The following is a 26,781-nucleotide window of genomic DNA, read 5'->3' as shown; positions in this document are numbered from 1 at the left end:
CACCCAGGTTCACAATGGACAGCAGAACAACTCTTTGGAGAAGGCAATTTTGCTACCCTTAATGCTCAAGCTCAAACTTTTACTCCCTTTGCATTTCCTATCATTAATGCTTGTGTTCTTTCTGCCATGGCTCGTGTTGATGAGTCTGGCACCCCGATTCAATCTTTTTCTGCCATTCGCCAAACTGCAACTGAATCCTATGCAGACTTTGTGAATCGCTTGCAAGTTGCCATTGAGCGTCAAATTTCAAACAGAGATGCAGCAAATGAAATCCTCATAAAATTGGCTTATGAACATGCAAATGCAGACTGCCAGTCCATTCTTAAACCAATTGTTTCCAGTCCCACGGCCACTCTGGCAGACTTTCTTAAAGCCTGTCGCATTGTGGGAACCAATGCTTTTCAAATGGACACTCTTGCAGCTGCAATCCAAAAGGGGAATCAACCCCAAGGCACTTGCTTTAATTGTGGGAAATCTGGTCATTTTAAAAAACAATGCAGAGCTCCAGGAGGCGGCGCAGCTCGACCCGCTGCCATCCCCGGAGCCAAGCCCAAAACTGTGTGCCCAAAATGTAAAAAGGGTTTTCATTGGGCCAATCAGTGCCGTTCCTCTCAGTCTAATCGGGGAAACTAACAAAGGGGTCTGTAGCTAACCCCTCTCCAAAGGCTGCATCCTTTTCAGATCTTACTCCAGCTTCGCAATGTTTTTCTGGCATTGATTTAAAATTGGCTTCTGATCTTTTTGTTACTTTTCCTAACCTACTCACGGTTGCTGAAACCCTTTACTCTGGACCCTTGCCTCCGGAAATGGAGGCAATAATCCTTCCCACACCTGTTGCTCGGGAACAAGGAGTGTTTGTGCTTCCAGGTTTGATAGATCCCACATATAAAGACACCCTAAAAGTCCAATTTTATACCAATCTCCCTGTCACAATGAACCGGGGGGATACGGTGGCACGCTTGGTCTTATTACTACGTCCAGCACCACCCATTCCAGAGGCTGCATATGCACCTCACTCTGGGAATTCTTCCTTTGATTTATTGGCACTAACAAAGCAAATTACTCCCCAAAAACTGGTGATGCCTTTTTTAATCAATGGCATTCTTTTTTCTGGTCTTGTAGACTCTGGTGCGGATGTCTCAGTCATAAGAACAGCTGAATGGCCCTCTAACTGGCCTCTTGAATCCTCGCCGGCAGTCAGGGGAGTGGGAGGTCTCCAACAGGCAAGCTCCAGTAAAAATTGGCTTACTGCACAACGAATCACAAAAAGCATTTCTGCTAAATTTAAACCTGTTGTCCTCCCTCTTCACACAAATTTATGGGGCAGAGACTTACTCTCTCAATTTAATGCGAAGTTAACTCTGGAAGACTAACAATGCCTCCTTCACCCATGAAGCTTACGCTCCTTTCTGACACCCCCGTGTGGGTGGACCAATGGCCACTCACTTTAGAAAAACAGGAAGCATTGCAGAAACTGGTATATCAGCAAATACAATCTGGCCATTTGGAACCAACTACCAGTCCTTATAACACCCCAGTATTTGTAGCCAAGAAGAAATCAGGCAACTGGAGAATTATTCATGATTTACGCCTCATTAACAAAATAATTAAACCCATGGGTCCGCTACAGTGCGGAATGCCCAACCCAAATATGATCCCCAAAGACTATGATTTGGCAATTATTGATTTAAAAGACTGGTTTTTTACCATTCTTTTACACCCTGATGACAAACAACTTTTTTCCTTTTCTTTGCCTCAAACTAACATGTCCCGACCTACTCCTCGCTATCAATGGACTGTTCTTCCCCAAGGCATGCTTAACAGCCCCACCATATGTCAAGCTTTTGTGGACGCTGCCTTGATGCCTTTTCGCAAATCCTATCCTAACTTTTTGCTTTATCACTATATGGATGACATTCTCCTAGCTGCCCCGGGTCCTCCTGGCACAGTACAAACTGTCCTACCCCAACTCATTCAGCTTTTAGCTTCTTATGGCTTTATTGTTGCCCCAGAAAAAGTTCAGACCCAATCTCCCTTTTTATATCTGGGACACAAAGTCCTAGCCTCTCATTCTGTTCCAGTACTCCCTGCCATCCACCTTCCTTCTCCTCTCACTTTAGTTGCTTTACAACAAATCTTGGGCACCATAAATTTTGTGCGTCCATTTCTTGCACTCACCACTGCCCAATTGGAACCCTTATTTTGGGCTTTGCGAGGCCACACTTCCCCCTCCTCTGTTGTTGTTCTTAACCCTACTCAAAAACATGTTTTTGCCTTAATCAATAGTGCCCTCTCCACCCGATGGGTGGACCGGGCCATTCCCAATGAGCCTTTGTCTTTGGCCATATTTAATACTCCTTTTATTCCTACAGCTGCCCTTCTCCAACATCAAAAGGGGAGCGTCTCCATTGTTGAATGGATTCACCTCCCCAATACCCCTCGCAAATCTATCAATCCACTGCCATATATGTTTGCTCTTTTAATTACAAAGGGCCGTTTTCGAGCAAAATGTTTAATTGGATTTGATATTGTTTTTTTATATGTCCCCATGTCTCTTACTATATGGGAACCTTTATTTGCCTCTTCAGATGTATTGCAACTTTCTCTTGCTGACTGGGCAGGACTGTTTCCTGTCATATTCCCTCTAACCCTCGCTTCCAACTCCTTAATAATGTTTCAATTTCTCTGCATTCTCCCATTTCCTCCTCTTCCATTCCTAACGCTGTCACCCTGTATGTTGATGGCAGCAAGACTTATGGTTCATATGTATGGAAGGAGGGTGAACAATGGCACACAAAAATTACTCCTCCTCAAACTTCTGCTCAGCGTGCTGAACTTGCTGCTCCAATATTGGCTTTACAAACTTTTTCTTCTGAACCTTTTAATCTTATTTTAGATAGTCTTTATGTATATAAAGTTCTCACCTCTTTATCTGATTCATATGTGTCACCCTCACTGGATGACTCTCTCCTCAGTCTATTTCTCACACTTCAATCCCTTCTTCATTCCCGCTCTACTTGTTTTTTTCCTGCTCATATTAGAAGTCACCAACCTTTCCCTGGTATTATCTCCGAAGGCAATGCCAAGGTGGATGCTGCCGCTTCGGCCGCCTCCACTCACCAGGATGTTTCTGTCCTTGTTTTATCTCCCATAACTCCATGGGACAGCCATTCATATTTTCATCAAAATAAGAAGGCTTTAATGAAACAATTTTCTTTAACAGCTACGGAGGCTGCGGCTATCATACAACAATGTCCCACCTGCAGCCTCCAAGCACACTCTGTTCCTCAAGGGGTCAACCCAAGAGGGACACAGAGCTGTCAACTTTGGCAAATGGATGTTACGCAATATTTGCCATTTGCCCCTTGGAAATATTTGCATGTTTCCATTGACACCTATTCAGGTTTTATTATGGCCACCCCTCAAAGGGGTGAGTCTGCTAAACATGTTATTAATCATTGTATTCGTACTTTTTCTACCCTGGGCAATCCAAAAGAAATTAAGACTGATAACTCTCCTGCTTATACCAGCATCTCCTTTGCGCAGTTTTGCTCTCGCTGGTCTATTGTTCATAAATTTGGCATTCCATATAACTCCACTGGTCAAGCGATCGTGGAACGAGCCAATCAGACCGTAAAAAGGGCTCTAGACATGCATGTAAAAAAGAAAGGGGAAAATACCCCCGGCTTGCCTGGGATACAAAACACTCTTAATCTTGTACTTTTTACCTTAAACTTTTTGAATGTTTCTGGCACCCCTGGCTCAACTGCCGCAAGCAGGCATTTTTCTGCTTCTCCCACAGATTCTTCACGCCCCCAGGTATACTATCGACGTTTGCCTGATCCCACCTGGAAAGGGCCTGCCTCCCTCATTACCTGGGGTCGAGGCTATGCTGCAATAGACGACCATGGCGAGATCATTTGGACTCCAGCTCGTTGTGTTCGTCCTTATATGGCTCAACGTACACCACCTCAGCCAGGCATATGAGGATCAGGGACTGTGGGCTTTTAATGCTTTTGTACGGGATGCCAGGCGCACTGCTCTTACACTTAACGTCACGAACTGTTGGATTTGCATGCAAATTCCTGGTGACAGTCGTGGTGGCCTTATTTTCCATGCCATTCCGTTCAATGAAACAGGATGGAAGCAGCTGTGGAGCATAACTACAGAGACATCGAATATGACATATGCTGTGGGCGCTCATATAATGGAACCTGCCAGATTTTATTTTTATAGCACAGGACTATTCCGTACTGCTACTTATTTGGGAACTTATAGTAATTGTCGACAAGTTATTATATGGAATTCAGCAAAGAAATGCAAATCCATCAAAAGCAACCTTACTAAGATAAATGACACTTATCGAAGCAATCAATGGACAAACATCAGTACCTACATGGCTTGCCTTGACATGGAATCCATAATAACATTTGTTAATGAGTCTCACCAGGGTTATTAAGAGTTACCCGATATGTGGCTACTATGTGGCCATAGAGCCTATCACCAGGTGCCTAAGGATTGGAAAGGCACCTGTACACTGGGCCTTTTGACTCCTGCTGTATATGCCTTGCCTCATCTCCCTGATGGACGCCTGCGGAACAAAAGTGATACTGGTTCCTCGGATCCACCCCTAACATTGGGTGGTAGTTTAGAGATTCAAATCAGCAGAGAGATTCTACCCAATCTAGGAGTTGCCATGAACTATAGAGACCTTCATTTGCTTAATAATTGGACTGTTCATATGTTTAATGAAACAATCAACAGCATTAAAATGATTAATCAAGAAATGGGGGAAATAAGGGAAGTAGTTTTGCAAAATCGGTATGCTTTAGATATTATTTTAGCAGCAAAAGGCGGTGTATGTGCTTTAATTCATTCTCATTGTTGTATGTATATATATGATTTTCAACCTAATATTTCTGCTACAGCCAGGAAAATGGAATCTTTGCTCCAAAATAATCCCTTACGCAGTAATGGATCAGGCACCGTGGATATCTGGGGTGCCCTTTGGTCCTGGCTACCGGATGGATCCTGGCTACGATCTTTGATTTCTATTATAGTAACCATTTTGATATTATTTGTATTGCTATGTTGTTGCATTCAATGTATTCCCTCCCTCCTGCAAATGTGCAAAAATGTTACGCCCTCCACTAGGAAGGACGCCTTAATCAGTGAATCAAGATCCCTTCTGGAACTGGAAGTGAGTAACATTAAAGAAAAAACAGAAAAGGAGGAGATGTGGGATTAATTGCACAAATGCCCATGGACATCTCCCACAAGGGCCCCAGAGATAACAAACGGACCGCTCTAGACACAGGATGCATTCATCAACCATTTGGACAGACTCTGATAAGAACACCTGCTGTAGCCTTGCATCTGGAAAGTGTCTGTTATTTGATATATTGTAACCACCCCTATATACGTCTTTTGCTTACGCTGTGTGATGTAAAAACCTTAGTAACAATAAAATAGGGTGCTGGAGTCAGCTCTGGGCTCCCATCCTGAGATACCTGTGTGCGTGTCTCATTCTCCATGGGAGACCACCTCATCCCTCCTGTTGTGTTTTCGGCTCATTGGCAATTGACGAAGACACATGGTGAAAACAACAAGCTCTTTATTTCTCTCTCCTACAACCAAGCTAGCAGCAAAAGGCACGCAGGCCTTTTATAGTGCCTGAAACCCGGACAGTGTGAACCAATAAGAATTGACCATTTTCGCGCCTTGTGCATGCGCACAAGGCTGGCGCCACTCTATCTGGTCCCAGGCAGCTTTTGGAATACCCGAGACCATTTGCAACAATTCTGAGCCTGCTTTCAGCTCTTGCAGGCTCAGGACACAACACCCCTCCCCCCTAGATGAAACACACCTAGCTTACGCAAAGGTGCATTGTGCAATGCCGGGAGAGGGGAACATAGATACATTATTCAAATGCAAGGAGGGTGAAAATGCTCGGGTCTGCATGCAGGCAGACACCTTTCAAAATAATTATTTAACTCAGATAAAATATATCCAAAATCAAAATAGTATATGAAACTCTCTCTGAGTGTTACCCCCCTCATTCAGTGACCTCATAGCAAGATTCCTTATGTATTGACAGAAATCTCACATACTCTTCTAGATGTTTAGGCGGGCATTTTGCCCGCTGCGACCTTCTAAGTGCCGGTGAGGGTGCCTGGCCTACCTGCTCGCCTACCAGTCTAGGCAGGTGAGGGCTTTGATGCCCCAAATGCCCAGGTGACCCACCCAGCTGCCGACTGGCTGGACCCTCTGAGTCCAAGCCAGCATACCTTGGAGGGGTGGAAGTCCCCGAGTCCACAATGGTCTCCTCTTGGGAACACTGTCCCTCAAGCCCAAGGCCAGCAGTTGGAGAGGCCTGAGTGGCGGAAGTGCCCCAGTACTCCATAGCCCCCGAGCACGTGCCAAAGGTGCCAGAGTCAGGAGCCGGCTCCATGGCAAACCCCCTTGCTACTGACTTCCTTTTAGGAGCAATTGCTGAATTATGAGAGTGCCCCTGTTGGAATTCCCTTTCTAGGGCTGTGTGTGATTTATGTGAATACCCCCGGTCTGTCTCCATGTCTGGAGCACTATCTGACATGTTTGAATAATGTGGATACCCCCGGTGTGACTCCCTGTCTGGAGCAATAACAGATGTGTGGGATGACCCCCTATCCTGGGAATTCTTGCTTGGAGCACTTGCCGAGCCTTGGGATGACCCCCAAACAGCCTCAGCAGCTTGTGAGGCCCTGTTAGACCTGGGAACCTGTGACCCAGAATACATATTATAGTCTTCCTCCCCCCCCCCCCCAGAGCAGAGCCAGGAGCGGAAATGTGGCTGCGTTGGTCTATGTGTCTGCTAAGAACGCGGCCATCATCCAAGGCAACTTTGTATGACAACGGCCCAGAGACCTTGCAGACCACAGCTGTGACCAGAGATGTCCAGGCCCATAATTCCTTGCCCAAATCTGATCCCACCTTCATCGCCAGTGTTGTGTTTTCAGCTTGTTGGCAATTGACAAAGACACATGGTGAAAACAACAAGCTTTTTATTTCTCTCTCCTACAACCAAGCTAGCAGCAAAAGGCACACAGGCCTTTTATAGTGCCTGAAACCCGGGCAGTGTGAACCAATAGGAATTGACCATTTTTGCGCCTTGTGCATGCACACAAGGCTGGCGCCACTCTGTCTGATCCCGGGCAGCTTTTGGAATGCCCAGGACCATTTGCAACAATTCTGAGCCTGCTTTCAGCTCTTGCAGGCTCAGGACACAACACCTCCAAGACAGTTACTTACCTCATTATTGCTTTTGTTTGATAAGAATCCCACTCACTCTGCAATTCTATGGAAAAATGGCAATTTTTTGAAACCTCCTTCAGATTTTATAAATGTAAATGATCTTTCTCCCTATTTTCCTCCAAGATCTATTGACCAGAACAAGATGAACTGGATCAACATTTTGACTGGATTTCTACAGTTAAGTAAGTTGAAATATCTTGTCTTTGCTTCTCATTTGTAGGATGGATTCCTTTTTAAATGGAATGATGTTAGTGATGCTAATTTTTGATGCCAGAATCAGTGCAAATGTTAAAACTAGTGATTATGTTCAAACATATATTATGAGTTTATAATTGCACTAACAGTTAAAACAAATCAATCATATTTATTGCCACAGTATTTATTCCTATTTTACTGCAGAAACTGTGTCATCAGAAGATGTGACTGACACATCTGTAGCGGAATTCCACTACAGATGTGTCAATTGCAAGGTTCATTTTTCTCACCATGCACATGTATAACGTAATACGAACTAGACTGTGTTGTTTCTCTGTGTCATATAATATATGTGGGTATGTGCACAATTCTGTATTTATTTATTTATTTATTTATTTATTTATTTTTGTCATATTTATGTAGTGTATATTGGGGGTGGTGACCTTTGAGAGCTATATGCAACAAAATTTCATTTTAATGTGTGCCAATCAGTGTACATTCAAAGTGACAATAAAGTTATTAAGATATTATTCTAATCACATCTTCTGATAACACAGTTTCTGCAGTGGAATAGGAATAAATGCTGTGGCAATAAGTATGATTGATTTGTTTTAACTGTTAGTCTGTTAGCTATAACAAGAAATCATATATATAATACTGTAATTAAGGAGTGGAATTACACCCCTTAATTACAGTATAATATCATATATGATTTCTTGTTATAGTTAATTTTCTATATAAATGTATACTGTGGGTTAGATCCAGCTTCTTATTTACCAGCTGGACTTTTTCCAGTACACAATACAATGGTAAAGACATAATTTTGCTATTTTTTTCTACTCCAAGTTCCTCAATTCTCCAAAACAGTTTTAAGAGTAGGAGTAATTTTACACTGAGAGTCAGTTTAATGTAATGGTTAAGATCCCAGGCTAAAACCAGGAGACTATCAATTCTAATTCCACCTTAGGCACAAACCAGCAGAGTAACCTTGGGCCAGTAATTCTATCTCAGGTCTACAAAGGAGGTAATGGCAAACCATTTCAAAAAAAGAAAAAAAACTTTACCAAGAAAACTGCAGGGACTAGCCCATGCAGTCACCAGGAGTCAACAGTGACTTGAAGGTACCAAATAAATATATAAAAATTTTACACTGAAGCATGCTATAACAGAATGCAGGCAGTCCCCAAGTTAAGAGTGTCCAACTTACGGATAACTCAGACTTACAAATAGAAAATTTCTTCCTCCAGCTGATGAACCACTGAAGCTGCAAATTTTAAATGTACAGCCTGTTTTCAGTGATTCATGAAAGGAAAAACACCATCTACCATTTTTAGTAATAGGCAATCAATTCATATACATAATGTTGAGTTAAGGACAGATTCTTAACCCAGGGATTCCCTGTAAACTCTATTTACGGCAGGCAGGATCTGCATCCTGTATGATACTAAAAGAATGTTAGCATGACACATTAAGCCATTCTGAATAGTTGTTAGGATTATACCAGTTCATATTACTAAAAATGGTTATAGATTTGGTCCACACATTTCAGTTTATTTAAGCCACCAAAGGTAGTTTAAGAATTGCAACAGATAAGACACTGTGTGACAATAAATGCTATTTGGCTATTTGTATATACTTTTGTCTTTTAAGACATTGTTGATATTAAAAATTAAATTGTTGCAATCAAAGTCCATTGATTCATGTAATATATAATGTATATCAATTAATGATATATAAACTCGTGAGTACATCTAAGCTTTCCCTTACTAACAATACTGATTCAGGTCTTCCTTATTTAAAATATTCAAACTATTCTTTTTTTTTTCCCTCTTTAGATTTCTTTCAAGTGGTCATTTCTCATTGCATGGTGTATCAGATTCCTCCACAGAGCTTTGAAATGCCCTGTATACCAGCTAGAATTGCAGAGGATGGTCCCACTTGGCAGGATGTGCATGGTACAATTGGAGCCAATGCCACTGTATTGGTGGCTGAAGATAATTTCTTATGTTGCCACTGGAGTGATACATATATGAATTGTTTTGCATACACTGCAGAAATGGAAGCCAAAGCATTTATTTCTTCAAGAATTGTTGATTCAACACTTCAGCAGATAGGTGTGCTTGGAAAATGTGCTTTAAATTATTACTGAGATTATTTTAAATTGTTATAGCTGCTGTACAATGAAAATATGAGCACAGAATATAGATAAATCAAATTGTATGTAGTAAAATAGATCATGAATAAAACAGTGACCAAACTAATACAAATTACAATGGCTTTTTTTAAAATAAGATCTTTTCAGCAACAGAATTTTGGCTACTGTTTGAATAGAGTTAAAGTCAGTGTCGGTTGAGAAATGGGATAGCCCAGTCTTGCCTTTTTGAAGGAATAAATAAATATGCATAATAGTAGTTGATCTCTACGTGAGTGTCCATGAGATGGGGTAGAAGGAGGGGGAATAATAAAATATGTGTCATGAAATCATTTTTGTATTTGCAAAAATGATTTGATATAATTTAATTTTTACATTTATAGGGCTACCAATGAGAGCATGATAAATTATTTTCAAGAGTTCAGGGTTACAAGGATGTTTTTATTTTTTTAAAAAAAATGCTTAACTTTCTATTTAGATTTAATTTGCAATCTGCAGTTTTGGACTAATGAAACCACAGAAGAATTGTTTTGCATTGTGAAATTATCTACTAAGTCGCCATATTTGAATGAAGACTTTACAGTTAATCTATTGCATGCATTGTAAGTATAATCAAAATCCAAGGTAAAATTTGTGGGGTTTACGAATTACAGGATCTTATTCCATTCTAATATTTTGACTTCCGATAAGAGTAGCTCCAGTTTTATATTTTGCTTTAAGACTTTCTATCAGATTTACTTCATATTAGGTGATGGGGGTGGGGAAATATGTCTTCCTTTAACAAAATGGGAAAAAAGGGCTGACACGGAACACAGAGTACTAAAAGCAAAATATAGCTTCTTACCCGTGATCTACATTTTAAGAACAGTTTTTAAAAAGTTGATTTAATGCAAGGAAACACTCTTTTCCTTTTCAGAGTGAATGAGACTTGCTGTCTTCAAAATAAATTTAAAGATTTCAGTAATAGTTCAATAAGCAAGCCTATTCTTCCTGTTAAAATATGGTTTTAAATGTTATTGCATTTCAGGGATATCGTCCATGGAACAGTTCTATTTTATAAAATTCTAACACTATATAGTTTTACTTAATAGATTAAAATGTAATTATGAAAAGTTTATAGTCCAACCCTAATCCCAATAGAATGATTCATTTTATTTGGAGATGATATATTACACATATATTGTGTTATGAGATCATAGTATCACAGCATTAAGAACTCTGGAACCAGACCTATATTCCAAACATAAAAAGTAAACTGTTAACATTCCTTCCTCTCTACTCTGTTCTTTTTGGCAGGTGAAAGATATTGTCTATGAAGACACTTATTCAGCAATATTTTTTTTTAGGCCTTAAAACAGGAACAGCCAATAGGAATAACAATCAATATTGAAGACTGCTTTATATTGTCATCAGATACTTCTGTTAAAATTGTAGTTGCATTATCATGCAGCTCCTTTGAAATATCTAAAAATGTTATTTTGTGTTCCAAAGTCTTCTGAATAACAAAATATTTTGTTTACATAGTTCTTAGTTTTACTGAATGGAATACAGAAATACTTATTTTATGTGGTCTGGCCTGAATATTATGTTCCCCCAATGGGAATATGTGTGTTTTCATTAGAAACACTACATCAGAAAGCTTTCTGCTTTAAACTCCACAGGAGGAAAAGGCACATGAATGTATCTTTGTGCATTTTTACAATGTTTATCTTCCAAAATAAGCCCTGATTGGTTTTAATCATGACCAAGAGTCCAGGCATGCTGAACTCAGAAGACTTATTCTGGAATGTAGAGATGGTTGTTAAAATATCAAAAATTGAAAATTCACAATACTGGAGAATGCAATATTTTATAGCTGTCTTGTTCAGAATGAGAAGAAAGTTCTCTCATTTAAATAGAATGAGCTTCCCTTCCTTGTGCTTCTTCAAACAGATTCTCCAAGGGAACCTGAGAATATATGGCTAACTAGTTGGCCTTAATTTACCTTATATGCCCTCGGTAAGATAAAAGAAACAAGCATAAATATTCAGGAACCAATTATAAGGATTCCCACAGTCATCTACCTATCTATCTATCTATCTATCTATCTATCTATCTATCTATCTATCTATCTATCTATCTATCTATCTATCTATCATCATCATCATCATTTTTTCTCAAATTTTACAATCATATTTATTTTTTTCCAAAAATGTTGCCTTTTTCAGATTTCTAAAAGAAATAATTGTTTAGTTATTTTTTTTGAAGTGAGATACTAAGAATCACATCTGAATTCTCTTAGAGAATTTAGAGAAAAATAGTAGCCAGTGGAACAATGAACACTTGCAACTAATAGAGCACAAACTTAAATCAGAGTATTTCCCCCCCAACACTTTGTTTACCAGAAGTGTGCCCCCAAAATATGAATTTATAACTCGATTTTTAGAGTTCCCAATATGACCGATTACACTTTCTCCTTGCATTGACCAGCAATGCATTCTTAATTGTTATGACCTCTATTGTGAATTGGTATAGTAATTGTGAAGATACTTGAAAAGACAAAATAAAATATCATTGTCACTGAGTATTCATGTGTTCTATTTCTCTTAAAAACTCATTAGAATTATCATAAAATACAAATGAAAATAAAGATAGTTTAGAAATGGGAAAGGAAAATGACGGGAAAGAGAAGTGTAGAGTAAAAGGGGAAAGAAAAAAAAGAAAACTTTGATTTCCAAATTCTTTCAGCACAATAAAATATAAAATAGATTTGCAGACTCTTTTTACTTTTACTTTACCAATTAACAAGTACTAGCTATTTCTGTAAGAACAAACTAACTTAATCAACAAAACCCAAGGTCAAGATTTCTTTTTTATTTTTCTTTTGACTCGAATACACAGTCCAGAAGTGGTTTCCAGGTAGAAACAAAGCTGGATATATTCTTTTTTCTAATTAAAAAGTCAATTTTGCTCTCTCTGCTAGCTCTCAACACTTTTTCCAGCTATTCTTCTATTGTGGGGATTGATGTACCTTTTTATTACTGTGCATAAAGAATTCTTGCTGCAATCAACATAAACAAAAATAAAGTTCCAGATCTTTTTTCCAATTCCTTATCCAATAATCCTAAAAAAAGAATTTTAGCTTTTATGTTAATTTTAAAGATCTTCGGTACTATAACATAGATCTGTCCCCAATATTTCTTTTCTTTAGCATAGGTCCTCCAAAGATGATACAAAATATCTTTAAAATTACATTTCTAACATATATTTGAGACACCTTTATACATCTTTGACAATTTATCAGGTGTTAGATACATTATTTTGTAACGAATTCAGTGTAAATTTTAAACCATTTGTCCACATTTTCCCATTACGCAAGCATTATATTATAACCAAAGTTCTTGCCCGCTGAATCATACACCATTTCACATATTCATTTTCCAGATTCAATTTCAACAACACTGGCAATAACATAGTCATCATTAGCACACAATGTGTTCTATTTCTCCAGATTGTTTTTGGCTTCTTCCCTGCAGTATTTTTTTATGTTCTAATGTAACTAATGTTTTATGTGAGGTATACTTGTAGACTCTCTTTGGTTGTGTGGATTGGCTTCATGGCCTAATTTTTCCCTAATTATTGAAGGGTGGAAATAATAATTTGCAGTATCACAAACCTTCGTTACAATTTAGTGCAAAAACAAAGTTCAATTACCAATGTTAAATTAGTGATATTTGATACTGAGAATGTGGAACATCCATGAATCCAGATTTGGCACTTCTTAGCTATACTATAAATTAAGGCCTTACATCATACAGGCTGTAGCTTCATTTGAATGACACAAATCCTTTACCCATAGTTTAGCTCTGAAGTTGCCTGGAAGCCAGTTCCAGGTGTTCCATTGCTAATCAGAAAGAGAAGATGTGGGCTTTGATTGTGCTATTTGCAGGGCTTTTTTTGTCATAGAACGCCCAGAACGGAGTTCTGGCACCTTTTTTGGCTGGAACCTTGTAGGGTAGGCAAGGCAGGTTGTATGACATGTGTGAGTTCCGGCACCTTTTTTTTTTTTTTTAGAAAAAAAGCACTGGCTATTTGTATTATGGCTTGCCACTTTGTTGGGACATAGAAGAAATATTTACTTTCTTTGAAATGTTAGGGAGTAATACTGATGTGCGTTACATGTTTTTATGCAGTGTTTGCTGTCTCAGAATATTGGCAGTAGAATGCAAAATACAGACTACAGAATTTATAAGCTTGGACGGACTAGATAATATCCACAAAAGGATATTATCTATTGTGCAAGCCCCAAATCCTTCAGATGCTTTTAACTTTAGGAAGATTATTCTGGGTCATTTATCTTACTCTTCCTCCATGTACTTCTATCAAACCATTACTGTGGAAAAAAAAATCTCTCGTTTAGCATAGATTGCATTGCAGATTTTTTATTTTTTTTTTGCTTTTGAATTGATCTTAATATATTAAATACAGCTTGGTGTGTTAAAACTTTGAATCCAAATTCAGAGGTAGAAGAAGCTCTCATTTTGTGAAAGGTGCTGTTTCTCTCCTTCAGAAAGGGAGAAAGGAAATGAGAAGAAAATGGGTGATTGTTGTGATCTGCACCATTTGAGCAACCCTACCTAAAGTTTGATTGCCCCTAGATTAAAAAGAGTAGAACAGTGCGGTTCTTAGTGCTCTCTGGGCCTGAATGTTTTCTTGCAGACATTTCATTACCAAACTAGGTAATATCATCATATCAACCATAGTTTAGCAATTAAATGTCTGCAAGAAAACAACCAGACTCAGAGAGCACCAAGGACCCCACAATTCTATCCTGAGCTACAAACATTTTTTTTTTTATCAAGAATAGAACTATTGTCTAAAAACTAAAAGAAGTTAGTAAACATAGGGATCATTCGTGCTAACTGACAATTTTCCCACATAGTATTCTTAAAAATTATTTGTTGAATTATTCACTGTTGCAGGCAAGGAAATGATCAACTACCCTGGTCTTGCCCTGTTGCTAAACTCACTCACTGCTTTAATTTATCTGTATGCTTAGTTTATTATTTTGACAATCTGCCACAAGGGCTGAGGTGTTTTGTTAGTTACTGCTTCTGTTCACACTGACGTTGTTGCCAAAGGCTAATTTGGTCTTTTTGTACCCTTCATCTAATATCTTCCATTAACTTGTCACAAGTTAATATATATTCAAAAAGATGTTTGCTTCATCTGAGCAGTTTCCTAGTTTGTGGGGGAAAAATAGATAAAAAACAAAATTATTTAGAGAGGTCAGCCAAAAAAGATATTTTGAACTGATTTTTTTAGAGGAAGGAAAACAAAATAGTATACTGTCAAATAAAAAAAGCCTCAGACTTTCCATAATTTAATCCAAATAACAGACTCAGAAGAGTCTGAATTCTTTTTTTTTTTTTGGTCAATATTTTTTTATTTTATTCAGAACATTAAAATACAAACTCCCAAAAAGAAAGAAAATACAAAAACAAAGCAAAACTAGACAAGATAAAATAATAGATGTACATAAAAAAATCATACACATAGATGTCATACACATTGATTCAAAAGAGTTTGAAATGCAAAAAACATATTATATAATTACTTAATAAATTATAGTGTTAGTTTTAATACCATGAAAACATAGGAGTGTGAGTTATTAATTTTGACATTTTAGTGCTAATTTTATATTTCGATGGATATGAAGAAACAACTGAAAAGAGGCATAGCCTTTTAAAGGGCAACAGATACAATTTTATATTTCTCTTTGCAAGCTTTTTTCCTTGCCTTGTGCATATGCTATTGACATTAGTTCTGTTGGTATTATGTCTGTACAGACTAAAAAAAGAAAAATTCAGATTATAAAATCAAGAAAATTATACCTTTTCATTCTGAAAAAAATTTCAATAGCATTCCAAGGTAAATGGATCTAATATTATAACAAAATGTTATACAAAGGCAATTGTGTTTTTTAGCTCCTTCCATTTATTTCTTCCATTTTTATCCTTTTCCAAGAATTCATTTTCCAAACAGTATAAATATGTTTGATATTTATTAACTTACTTACATTTTAAAAAACAAGATTGTAATGTAAGTGATTCTACCTGCTCCAGAAGCATGATTTTATAGTTTCAAAACAGTCTTTAAAAAGTGTTTCACTCACTGAAGATTTGGTTCTTCAATAAAATGAACAATAATTTTAAAGCATCAAGCAGAAACTTTTTTTGCAGAAAAATATTTTCTCCTTTCCTATAGGATTTTTTTTAACATTCTATAAAATGTTCAGTTTTCAAACTGGCTACATAATGGGGGAATTCACCCAGAAAATCTAACCATATGAAATTGTCCTTTAATAAACAATAATATTTTGCAGGAATTTCCGTTTGCCCAAATAAATGCCACACAGTCAACAGAGGTGCTAATTCTTGGGTTCTTTTGAGCCTTTCTGCACAAGTGGGCAATAGCAGTATTGGACTATTTCATAAACTCCGCATTTACACAACAACCACATTATGTCATCCTCAAACCATGCCTGCTGTGTTGTATAATTGAGGTTTCTGTCTTCTTACTTTCTGTCTTATGGTTTTTCCTTGTAAAGCAATTCAACTTTTGGTCATCCCTACATTCTTTTTTCTTTGTTAAATGGGAATATTTAAAAATTTGGATGTAAAACACTGAAGCAGATTCAGAGTTAGGTTTCCTCTCCCCCAGTCAAGTTTTATAATTACAGAGAGCTTGCCTTAGATGGTTGGTGGGAGTTTTAATGGGGAGAAGAAGCCACTAGGGTTTTCCCCAGTCCTGTGGAGTGGCACTCTATCTCCTTTCTTGTTTTGCAAATCTTAAAAAGACTTTATTTGGAAATGAGTAGCTGGCCTGCAAGCAAGCATATTTATCACTTATAGCAGTGGTGGCGAACCTATAGCATGCGTGCCAGAGGAGCACTCAGAGCCCTCTCTGTGAGCACGTGTGTCATTGCCCCAGCCCTGCCTCCCCCCGCAGCCCCCTCCCCAGCAGCCCCCCCCAGGAGAGTTGCCCCCAGGCGTGGCCTGCGTGGAGCAGCATAGCCAAGGACATGACAGCCGGGCAGCGGGGCAAGACTCCACCTTCACACTCCGTCGTGCGCAGATGATGCTGTGGGGCATGGACAGAGGGCATGGCCGCCATGGCGCTGCTGGGTCACCTGGGCAATCTGTGGTGGGCCATGGAGGTGGTGGGTGGCCCTGTGGATGGATGGGGTGGGGGGCAGGGTGGGGGGTGAGGCAGTTCTTGGGCACTCAGTCTCTAAAAGGTTTGCCATCACTGACTTATAGGACAAGACAGGGAGTTCCATGGACTGATCGGTTTGGGGCCAGTGAAGATTTCACATTATGAAAATTTTCCTCTATTTTAAATAAAAAAGATAAAATGGATAAAAATGGGATAGTTGCAATAGTATAAACACATTATCACTCAAATGTTTACTTTTCCACCTGCCATGGGAATGTCTTGATAGTGCTTATAGATACTGATGTAGAAATGTATTTTAATGATATAATTGGAATGGATTGTTATAATTATACAAAATGGTTACACATATTTATCATGCTTTGCATAAGTAAAAGTGCTTTGTGGTATTTATAACACAGTTTTTTCATTTCTTACATACATAACAAAAATATTGCAAGCAATTTACAGAATTTCTAATAAAGTCTTCTGCGTAATCTAGTAAAAAAAAAAGCAAGAAAATGACTAGTTTTATTTTCTTTTCAGAACTGATGCATCACTGGAAAATTCTTCTACAAATTCACTAAAGGAAAATTCTACAGTCACTCACTGTAATACTCTAAAAGCCCAAAAATATGAATGTCAGATATCTTCAGTAAAACTGAATCATATTTACATTATGTGGCTCAAGATCACTAATGGTAATATATTACTGCAGTCACCACTGATGTTAATCAAACCTATAGATGTTGGTAAGTTTTGATTTATTAGTAAAAAACATCAAGCATACTTGCCAAGCGCTGTTAGACTGAGTCAGAATTATTCTTGAAACTCCATAATAATGAAGACAAACTTGGTTTACAGGTTTAGTTGTACACTATGGTTAAGTTAAACTTACTTTAAAGAGGAAATTCTCTCAGAACTGTGAAGTAATGGGAAAAGCAACACAGAATTAAATGTTTATGTTAAAATCTTTTTTTTTTTTTGCATCCCAGCAACAGTCATTCTGTTTAATGATACTAGTCCTGAATGAATTCCCTAAAATGTTGAATTAATATTATTAGTTATAAACCTAGCATTCATTGAATATTGTGATTTATAATTAGGCATTTGATTATTCAGACCTAATATGAGTAAATTATATTATTTAATTATTATTTAATTATTTAAATTAATAGTATATTATAAATAAAATTATATTCAAGGAACAATATATTATTTTTCATAATCCACACTGTGGCACAAAACACTCAAATGAATATGAAGGTTTGACAAGTCAAAGATACAAGTCATTTCTAATAAAATAATATATTTTCTACACTTTCTCTTATTGGTATCTTATGATTATATTACTTTGTTGTTTGCATGTACATTGAGAGCTTATGCACCGGAGACAAATTCCTTTCGGGTCCTATTACCCTGGGCCAATAAAAAAATCTATTCTATTCTATGATACTCTTAGTTACACTGGAATTACAGGTCCCAGAACTGCTTGCTAACAATTATGGGAATTTTCAACATATCTTGATGGAATAAAGAAGGGGAAGTTGATCTGGGTTCTTATGAAAAAAAACCTTCATGTTTTTAAACATACAATTTCACTTTGTAATGCTTTATTCCAAGTATGAACAGTAAAAATAGAAAAAAAAATTGAGAGGATGCTAACACTCTGAAGGGTTGCATTTTAGTAGCTGTATTAGTACAATTTAGGTTTTTTTAAATTTTACTTTTATATAATTAAATCAGAGTTTTATATAATCAGATGATGGTTGCATTTAATCTTTTGATACTTTCTGGCTTAATAAGTAGCTGCTTCTAAATTACTCACTGTCTGAATTATTTTGTATTTTATTATAATTAAAAAATTGATAAGACAATTTTTCTTTATTATATTAGTTCGGTAAATTAATATAAATCTTTTAGAATAAGTGTTTTATATTAATTATAATATGTTAATGTTTTGGAAACATGATGGAATTACAAGGAATTGCACAATGTTTTTGTAATTTTGTTATTCAGTGGTCAGATATTTTAAAACTTTTAGTTAGCAGAATTAAAATAGCATTTGGTATAATTCAGTTACTTCACTTCAAATGATGCAAGGTCTGCATATATTTTTAAAAATATGGATTAAGATAACTTTATACGAAAGTCAGCAATACTTTGTTCTGTAATGGAATGGTGAAAGTGAGCTTTGTGATGTTAACTTCCACTTTTAAACTTACTCTTCCAAGGCACAGAGTTTCTAGTAGTAATTAGTTTTAAAAAATGAGTCACATGAAGTATGATCTTTTATTTAATAAAAGTTGTAGCTTTGCCCTTGTGCACACTTTCTCAAGCAGCAGCCCCAGGAATATTCATAATATAAATCACTATGTGCTGAATTGCTGGGAATGCAATCTTGTATGTATTCATAAGACTAAGTAATAATTGTTAGCAAAACTTTACATATGATCTACTGTAAGCTTCATTTAGTGCAAATATCGATTTTATTGCCTTTTTAGATTTTAATCATACTTGCTAGTTTACTGATATATTGTATTTTTTTAAAAAAACAAGTTTTATTGGTATTCAAGTTTTACACTGAGTATTCGGAAAGCAGCGTGGTGACTGGGTAATCAGTGGTTCAATAACAAAATCTTTAGTATATATCCCAGGTTACATCATCAAAAATTCCTTCTCTATTTCCCTTAACATTTGTTACATCAAATTTAGGCTAATAGTTTTTTAATTATAACAAAGTTAATTAAAACCTTTATCAATATAATTTTTGCTTATACATATCCATATCCTGTTTTTAAGTTTTACCTAGTTTTTAGTTTTTTATTACAATATTCCAATTTAACCTTTAATATTCATAGTGTTTGAGTTTCGGGTAATCCAAATTTCCTTTATTTCACTACATAAAAGTTATCATTATCTAGAATATACATTTGTTGTTGTTAATTGCGAAGTCGTGTCCGACCCATCGTGACCCCATGGACAACGTTCCTCCAGGTCTTCCTGTCCTCTACCATCTTCTGGAGTCCATTTAAGTTCACACCTACTGCTTCAGTGACTCCATCCAGCCATCTCATTCTCTGTCGTCCCATTCTTCTATTGCCCTCAATCTTTCCCAGCATTAGGCCCTTCTCCAGTGAGTCCTTCCTTCTCATTAGGTGGCCAAAGTATTTGAGTTTCAACTTCAGGATCTGGCCTTCTAAAGAGCAGTCGGGATTGATCTCTTCTAGGACTGACCGGTTTGAATGCCTTGCAGTCCAAGGGACTCGCAGGAGTCTTCTCCAGCACCATAGTTCAAAAGCCTCAATTCTTTGGCGCTCAGCCTTTCTTATGGTCCAACTTTCACAGCCATACATTGCAACTGGGAAAACCAGAATATACATATTACTTACTTAAATATATTCTTATCTTATTTCATAAACATTTTCTATTTCTCATCTTAATACATCATCACTTACTAATAGAGTGTCCTTTGTCGTCTCAAGTCCATCATCTATATTATCTGGGCTAAACAATAGTTTGAAGTAATTCCTAATTGTTAATTTTAATTTCTCTTATACGTCTAAATCCTAAATATTAAGCCAGGTAATCCCTTATTTTTTATCATTTAACAGGAATATTTAAATCCAATAATCATATTTCCCTTCATCTAAAAATCTCCCTTTAGCCCATTAGTTGAGACTTTAGGATCCTCTATCATAAATCAAAAAATCCTATTTTTAAAAAATCTAACTCTGGTTTTCTTTTTGTGTCAATCAGGCTTCCATCATCAAACAGATCTCCCTTCATTCTTGCACATATTGCTTGAACCAAGGAAGACCATCTAGTTATCAATTTTCCAAAAGGGCTGGCTCATTCATAGTCATTTATTTGTATTATTCATCTTTTAAAAAAAAAACACCCTACTTTTGCTCTTTTTTCACCAAAGCTGTTGCCTGGTATGGGATGTCTTCCTTCCAAAATTGGATATACTAAATAATATGAGAATTTTAATTATTACTTTGGTTTTTTTGGATTCTGAACAAACTCCAGCCACAACTGCTACAGACCACAACACAATTTCGCCAAAGCATTTATGCATACTGTATGTTGAAATTGTTTTAATTAATTGGAACATGAGGCAATAGGTTACTCTTTCTTGGTTAAGGTGAAATTGATTGAAAAAAGTGCTCTAGGTATTAACTGGGTTTTTAAAAAAATGTTTGAACCTATGTATATAAAAATATTTGTATACACATATAAAGATGATCAAATTAAAACAAAAAAATTAGCAAGCTTAAAATATTACTGGAAATCATTGTGTTTAAGGCATATTGTTTATCATACTATTTTGCAGTAAAACCTGACCCTCCATTATATCTGCAAGTTGAAATGACAGATACAGGACAGTTAAAAATCTCTTGGTCTCAGCCAGCATCTAAATCCAACTTATTTCTATATGAAGTAAAATGTTTTACAAACTCAACTAAAAATTTTCAACAGGTGAGACAAATTTCTTATTCTAAGCCTCTTATAAAATAGATTTAAGAGTCGCTGTAAATTTGGCATTTTTAATTTAAGATTAAACAGTCTAAATTTCTGAAAAACTGAAAAATGAACTATGCAATAAAAATGGTATTCAGAACATGTAGAATAATCCAAAGTTTTCTTGTAACTACGACTTTACATTTGGGAACAGCAAGATAGAATAATGAAGAAATACATGTTGTCAGATCAACACAAAAACCACATGTTTATGTATTTGTAGCCAGTCTTCCATTATGTTTTCATTATAATGGTTTATACTGGACACCTATGCATTGAAATGATTAAAATCAACAGATTTTCAGTGCTTATATTGTGAACTAATGAGATATGCTTCACTTTCAATGGATTATATCTCATTAGCTCACAATACAAGCACTGAAACATATTTTTAAGTGAGATGCAGTGGGATCACCATCTATTCTCCCAATTGCACATGAACAAACAAAAAATACTACTCCCTAAAAGTACTTTAAATTTGCTTGAGGTTTGGCGTGGAATTGTCTAGGAAGCAAGTTCTATGTTTATATGTGAAAGGTTGCACAATCCTCTTTATTTTCATTTTGAATTACTGAATGCATTTTCTATTAACCAAATTGGAAGGGGACAATGTCCTCATAGAGTGTATGTAACCTTTGCATTCTGGACACATAAACTTTATATAACATCATGTGTTAAAACCAAGAAATAAACCCTCTTTTGTTTTTTATTAGCTTCATTGTATCAACTCTGATTTGATTTTTTAAGTTAATTCAGTGAAAGAACTGCATTATTCTTATTATATTATTTTTTTAAAAAATAATTTAATAGGTGGCTAAAATTACCATGGGAACATCACTGATCATAAATAATGAATTACTCGAATCTTCATATATAATTCAAATTCGGTGTAAGAACCATCAGGAGTTAGGTCTTTGGAGTGATTGGAGCTCACCTTTTAACATGGATCTACAAGGTACATTCACGTAAAATGTTATTAATCCAGGATATAAAATATTAAATCATTTTATTTGATCCGCATCATGGCCCATGGCTAATTAAAAATTGTTTATTTTTTACAATATATGTAATTTATCCTAATCTAAAGATCTTGAGTGGCATACAAGATATTACACATAACAGTTTCCAAGTGTATCAAACACCTCCTGAATAGATACACACAATAATGAATTAAAGATAAAGGAATGGTAGACTAATGGCTGTTTTTGTCACTTTAGAGAATGATTGAAAGGAGGGAGTTAAAATGTACCTCTGGAATCAATGAATTCTAAAGTTTGGGGCACAGTCTTGCATAGTTGAGGAGGAGCATATTATGTAATTCAGGGGTGTCCACCTGTGGCTCATGGCCTGGATGTGGCCCCAGATAGCAACATACTCCACAAAATTGTAACCTTTAACATTATTATGTGATTTAATATACATTTATATAAATGTATATATATACATATATATATGTATATATATGTATATATATATATATATATATATATATATATATATATATATATATATATATACATATACATATATTTTATATGTGGCCCAAGACAATTCTTCTTCATTCAATGTGGGCCAGGTAAGCCAAAAGCTTGGACACTCATGATCTAACCTAAGGGATTTTCTTGTGTTGAAATTTGAAACTTGATTAATGAGAAAAGAATTACAAAGTATATTACAAAGTAATATAAAAGAACTAAGTAAATGTGTTGTTAAAAATCCCTACATTTGTAGAAGAAAAATGTAAATAAGAAACAACGGGGCAATAAGGACAAATTCTAAAGAAGAATAAGGGGTGAAATGTAAATAATAGAAGATTACCGTTATGTAATTGCTGTAAAAAAAGGGGAGAGGAGTATATACGGTGTGTGTATGTGTTTTATGTTTTGTTTTGTTGGTTAAAAATAATTTTTTTTAAAAAAAATCCCTACATTTGTGATTATTTTTATAAAGAATAATGTTACAAAATTATTTAAAATATAATGTTTGTTTCTTTTGTTTGTAATAGATGTCATGTATTTCCCTTCCAAACTCCTAGCAAGTGTTGGAACAAACGTTTCTTTTTACTGTATTTATAAAACCAAAAACAAAATGATCTCATCAAAGAAGATAGTGTGGTGGTTGAATTTAGCAAAAGAAATCCCAAGTAGTCAGTATACTTTTGTGAATGACTACACTAGCAAAATTACACTTACCAACTTGCCTGCAATGAAGCCTGGAGGAAAATTTCTTTTTAACGCTTTGTACTGTTGTAATGAAAATAAGGAATGTAATCATCGTTATGCTGAACTATACATAATAGGTAATATATCAGATTGTTTCTACAATTATAAATATTGATGAACCCTTATTCTTTGCATATTCACTAATACTGTCTTTCAAATAGATGCTAATATCAATATCACATGTGAAACTTATGGCAACTTACAAAAAATGACCTGTTCCTGGTCCATCAAACCAGATCCAATACTTTTGGAGAGTACTTTGCTGTTAAGATACTACAGGTATATGTTCATTTTAATATATTTTTGAAAAGCTATTTCTTTCAGAGCTCAAGTTAGTACAGGGTTGAAGAAAATCGTATACTGTACAGTGATATGGAACTTTTAATTAAAAGAAAGGTTGGATGTGACTTAAGTGGGAAAACTGAATTCTCTGCTCTTTAAATTAGCTTTTTCAAATCTGATAGTCTGAGTGCAACTTTCAAAATTTCAGAGAGCATGGCTAAACATAATTTAGATAGTCTGGAAATTGCAGCATCATTAATTCTAATGAGAGCTTGGGCTAGAAATTGTAACTTTGACAGGCAACCTTTATGATATTTCCTCATCACTTACAATATTAGAGCTTAACAGCAGTTTTGAGATCAAATATCTGATGCACACTGTTAAGGTCCCAAATTTTGTTTTTTAAACAGCAGAAGCAGAGATATTTTGTGACCCTTTTGATTTTGAAATTTAGCTCTATAAATACCAATGTGCCTTATAATCTTTATTCATGATACTGTTTCTTGCATTCTGATCATAATTCTTGTTGTACTAGCGCTGATTTTGTTGACTTTCTAGAGATGAAAGACATTAAACAGTATTCATTTTAATAAATTACTAAATATATTTAGCTGGATTGGAACCATCCATTGCTAAGATGTTCTTCCTATCAAGATAATTCACTATAATTCAGGGATATGTCCTGGTAGTTTCCATGTAATCAAAGATGTGTTTTGCCATTACTTCCTGCAGTATTTTTTTAAATATACCAATCTCGTTGTACCACTGATGTTCCATGTAGGTCAAACCAGGTCCAGTCTTGCATAGGTATTCAATGAACAACAGTTCAACTAGGTGCCTCCATGTGCTGAAACAGTACTTTTGTTAGAGCCAACCAAAATGCACAAATAAATGTGCTAATATATTGAGTTCTTCAGAATTTTTCATCAAGATATTATACAATTATTACAAGCTTCATATTGACTTCTTGCTCAGATAGTGATCAACTGTGCTTAATCTTATACAACTCATCCCTCGACCCAGTTGCAGTCCTTTCTCTTCCTTTGGAATCACTTATTGGTTCTAGCGGAAGTGGTGTATAGCCAAGTTGTATGTAATGAATATGGCTTTGTAAATTTTAGAAAGTTCTCTACAGGTCTTTGTGCAAATATATAACTTGTGTATAAATGTAATGTATAGATGACAGTTTAAAGAACTATCACTTTTTAAAGTGACCAGTTTACCAGTCTTGATAACCAGTTTGATTGTCTGGGGTATGAATTAAGCTCCCAGATTTTGTGTTACTTGCAGCTTTATTAATTTAACCCAGTCATGAAGATGGTTTGCCCAGACTATTCTTTGAGCTTAGGTTACTTAATCTGAGTTTTCTAGGGGAACTTAATGTATTAAAGATTACAACATGGTATCAATGTTCTTGAATCCTCAAGTGTTCCTTTTATACAATAAAATCTGTCCTTTCTGAAAAATAGGTTTTATTTGTACTTATTTATTATGAAATTAATTTTTTAAAATGTTTTTATGTTGTAAGCCCGTGGTGGTGAACCTATGGCACGCATGCCACAAATGGCACGCAGAGCCCTCTCTGTGGACACGCGCACCGTCACCCGAGTCCTAGGCCTTCAGCTGGGTTTTATAAAACCTTTTTGTTTTAGGCCTTCACCGCCGTGTGCAAAAAAAAAAAAGTTCAATCAATTTTAACTTCTTGCGGGGAAAAAAAATCTCGCAAAATTGGAATTGATTGATTGAACTTTTTAGTCCCACCCAGTCTGCCGTTACCACTGCAGCCATGCCCACCATATGGGCCATGCCCACCCAATTGGCCACACCCACCCAATGGGCCATGCCCAATTGGTACCTGATGATATATAAGTGGGTTTTTGGTTGCAGTTTGGGCACTCGGTCTCTAATAGGTTCACCATCACTGTTGTAAGCCATCCAGGGTCATTGAACACAAGATGGATGGCAAATAAATCTCATAATAAATAAATAAAAATAAATAATCATTCTCTCTATCATCATCATCAAAGAGAAGGATGATCAGAACTGACCCGTGTGTCTTAATTCTTCATGCTAATGTGAATCAATCCAGTGGTGCTACCTCATCTGCTACCTGTTAGCTCTAACCAGCACTTGCTGACCAGAGTTTCTGAATAGTGTGTTTTGGATCAGCTAAACTGGTGGTCAATCATGGACTGACACTTTAACAAATAAGTTATATAACATGGTGACCAGAAGCATCCACAGGATCTAAAGCTTTCCTGAAAATGCTGAAAGCTGCTTTCATAATTTACCTTCCCTTCCCATTGGACATTTCTGGCAGTAACTAAGATGTTGCAGATTCAAATCTGGCTTAACTGTGAAGAACTCTGAACTATGTTGTCTTATTCACTATCTCACAGCCTAATATAGTCATAGTTTTATTGTTAAGCTGCAAATACGGTTCTGAGCATCTTAGAGGAAAAAATGAGTTTCATTTAAAATCAATAAATTTAGTCTGATGTCTTTTGCCAGGGAAAGGAGTACGTATTATATTTGGCTTAAGGCTCCTTGGCGCAGTATTGTGGCAGCACTGGATATTAGCTTTTGCAAAGTGTTGTTCAAATCACCTTCCTTTCCTCAACCTCTGTTTCCCATTCTCAAAATGAGATTAATATTGACCTGTTTCTTAGAGTCATTGTGAAGATGAACAAGAATAAGATTTACAAAGTTCCTTGTGTACTAGAAATGATCTCTGTCTCTGACTCTCTTTTCTACTGCTACATGGCACATACCCCTTAGTAGTCTTTGTTCATGTGTTCACTTTCACACAGAGAAATTATGTCACCAGTCAGTGCTATGGAACCAATAATTCAATTTCCCACTCCTCCCCCCCAAACTCTGCAAAAGAAGGACAAAACAAGAATGAAAGTAAACATATTA

General features: G+C 36.1%; 1 protein-coding gene across 3 annotated transcripts in view; it reads left to right on the top strand.

The window, feature by feature from the left end:
- LEPR (leptin receptor) overlaps window positions 1-26,781 on the top strand; it is a 69,707-nt gene that overhangs the window by 26,915 nt on the left and 16,011 nt on the right. For all 3 annotated transcript variants that reach the window (XM_039347863.1, XM_039347844.1, XM_039347855.1), the window contains exons 2-9: window positions 7,417-7,475; window positions 9,324-9,602; window positions 10,119-10,242; window positions 17,381-17,586; window positions 21,171-21,316; window positions 22,169-22,313; window positions 23,364-23,657; window positions 23,742-23,859. In XM_039347863.1, the coding sequence (XP_039203797.1) occupies window positions 7,436-7,475; window positions 9,324-9,602; window positions 10,119-10,242; window positions 17,381-17,586; window positions 21,171-21,316; window positions 22,169-22,313; window positions 23,364-23,657; window positions 23,742-23,859 (1,352 nt within the window). In that variant the 5' untranslated portion in view covers window positions 7,417-7,435. The remainder of the gene's footprint in view (window positions 1-7,416; window positions 7,476-9,323; window positions 9,603-10,118; window positions 10,243-17,380; window positions 17,587-21,170; window positions 21,317-22,168; window positions 22,314-23,363; window positions 23,658-23,741; window positions 23,860-26,781) is intronic.

The sequence above is a fragment of the Crotalus tigris genome, unplaced genomic scaffold (assembly GCF_016545835.1).
Source record: "Crotalus tigris isolate CLP2741 ecotype Arizona unplaced genomic scaffold, ASM1654583v1 scf7180000017560.2302168, whole genome shotgun sequence".
In the NCBI taxonomy this organism is placed as follows: domain Eukaryota; kingdom Metazoa; phylum Chordata; class Lepidosauria; order Squamata; family Viperidae; genus Crotalus; species Crotalus tigris.
The sequence above is the reverse complement of the archived record's forward strand: the minus strand, read 5'-3'. Positions and strand labels throughout refer to the sequence as shown.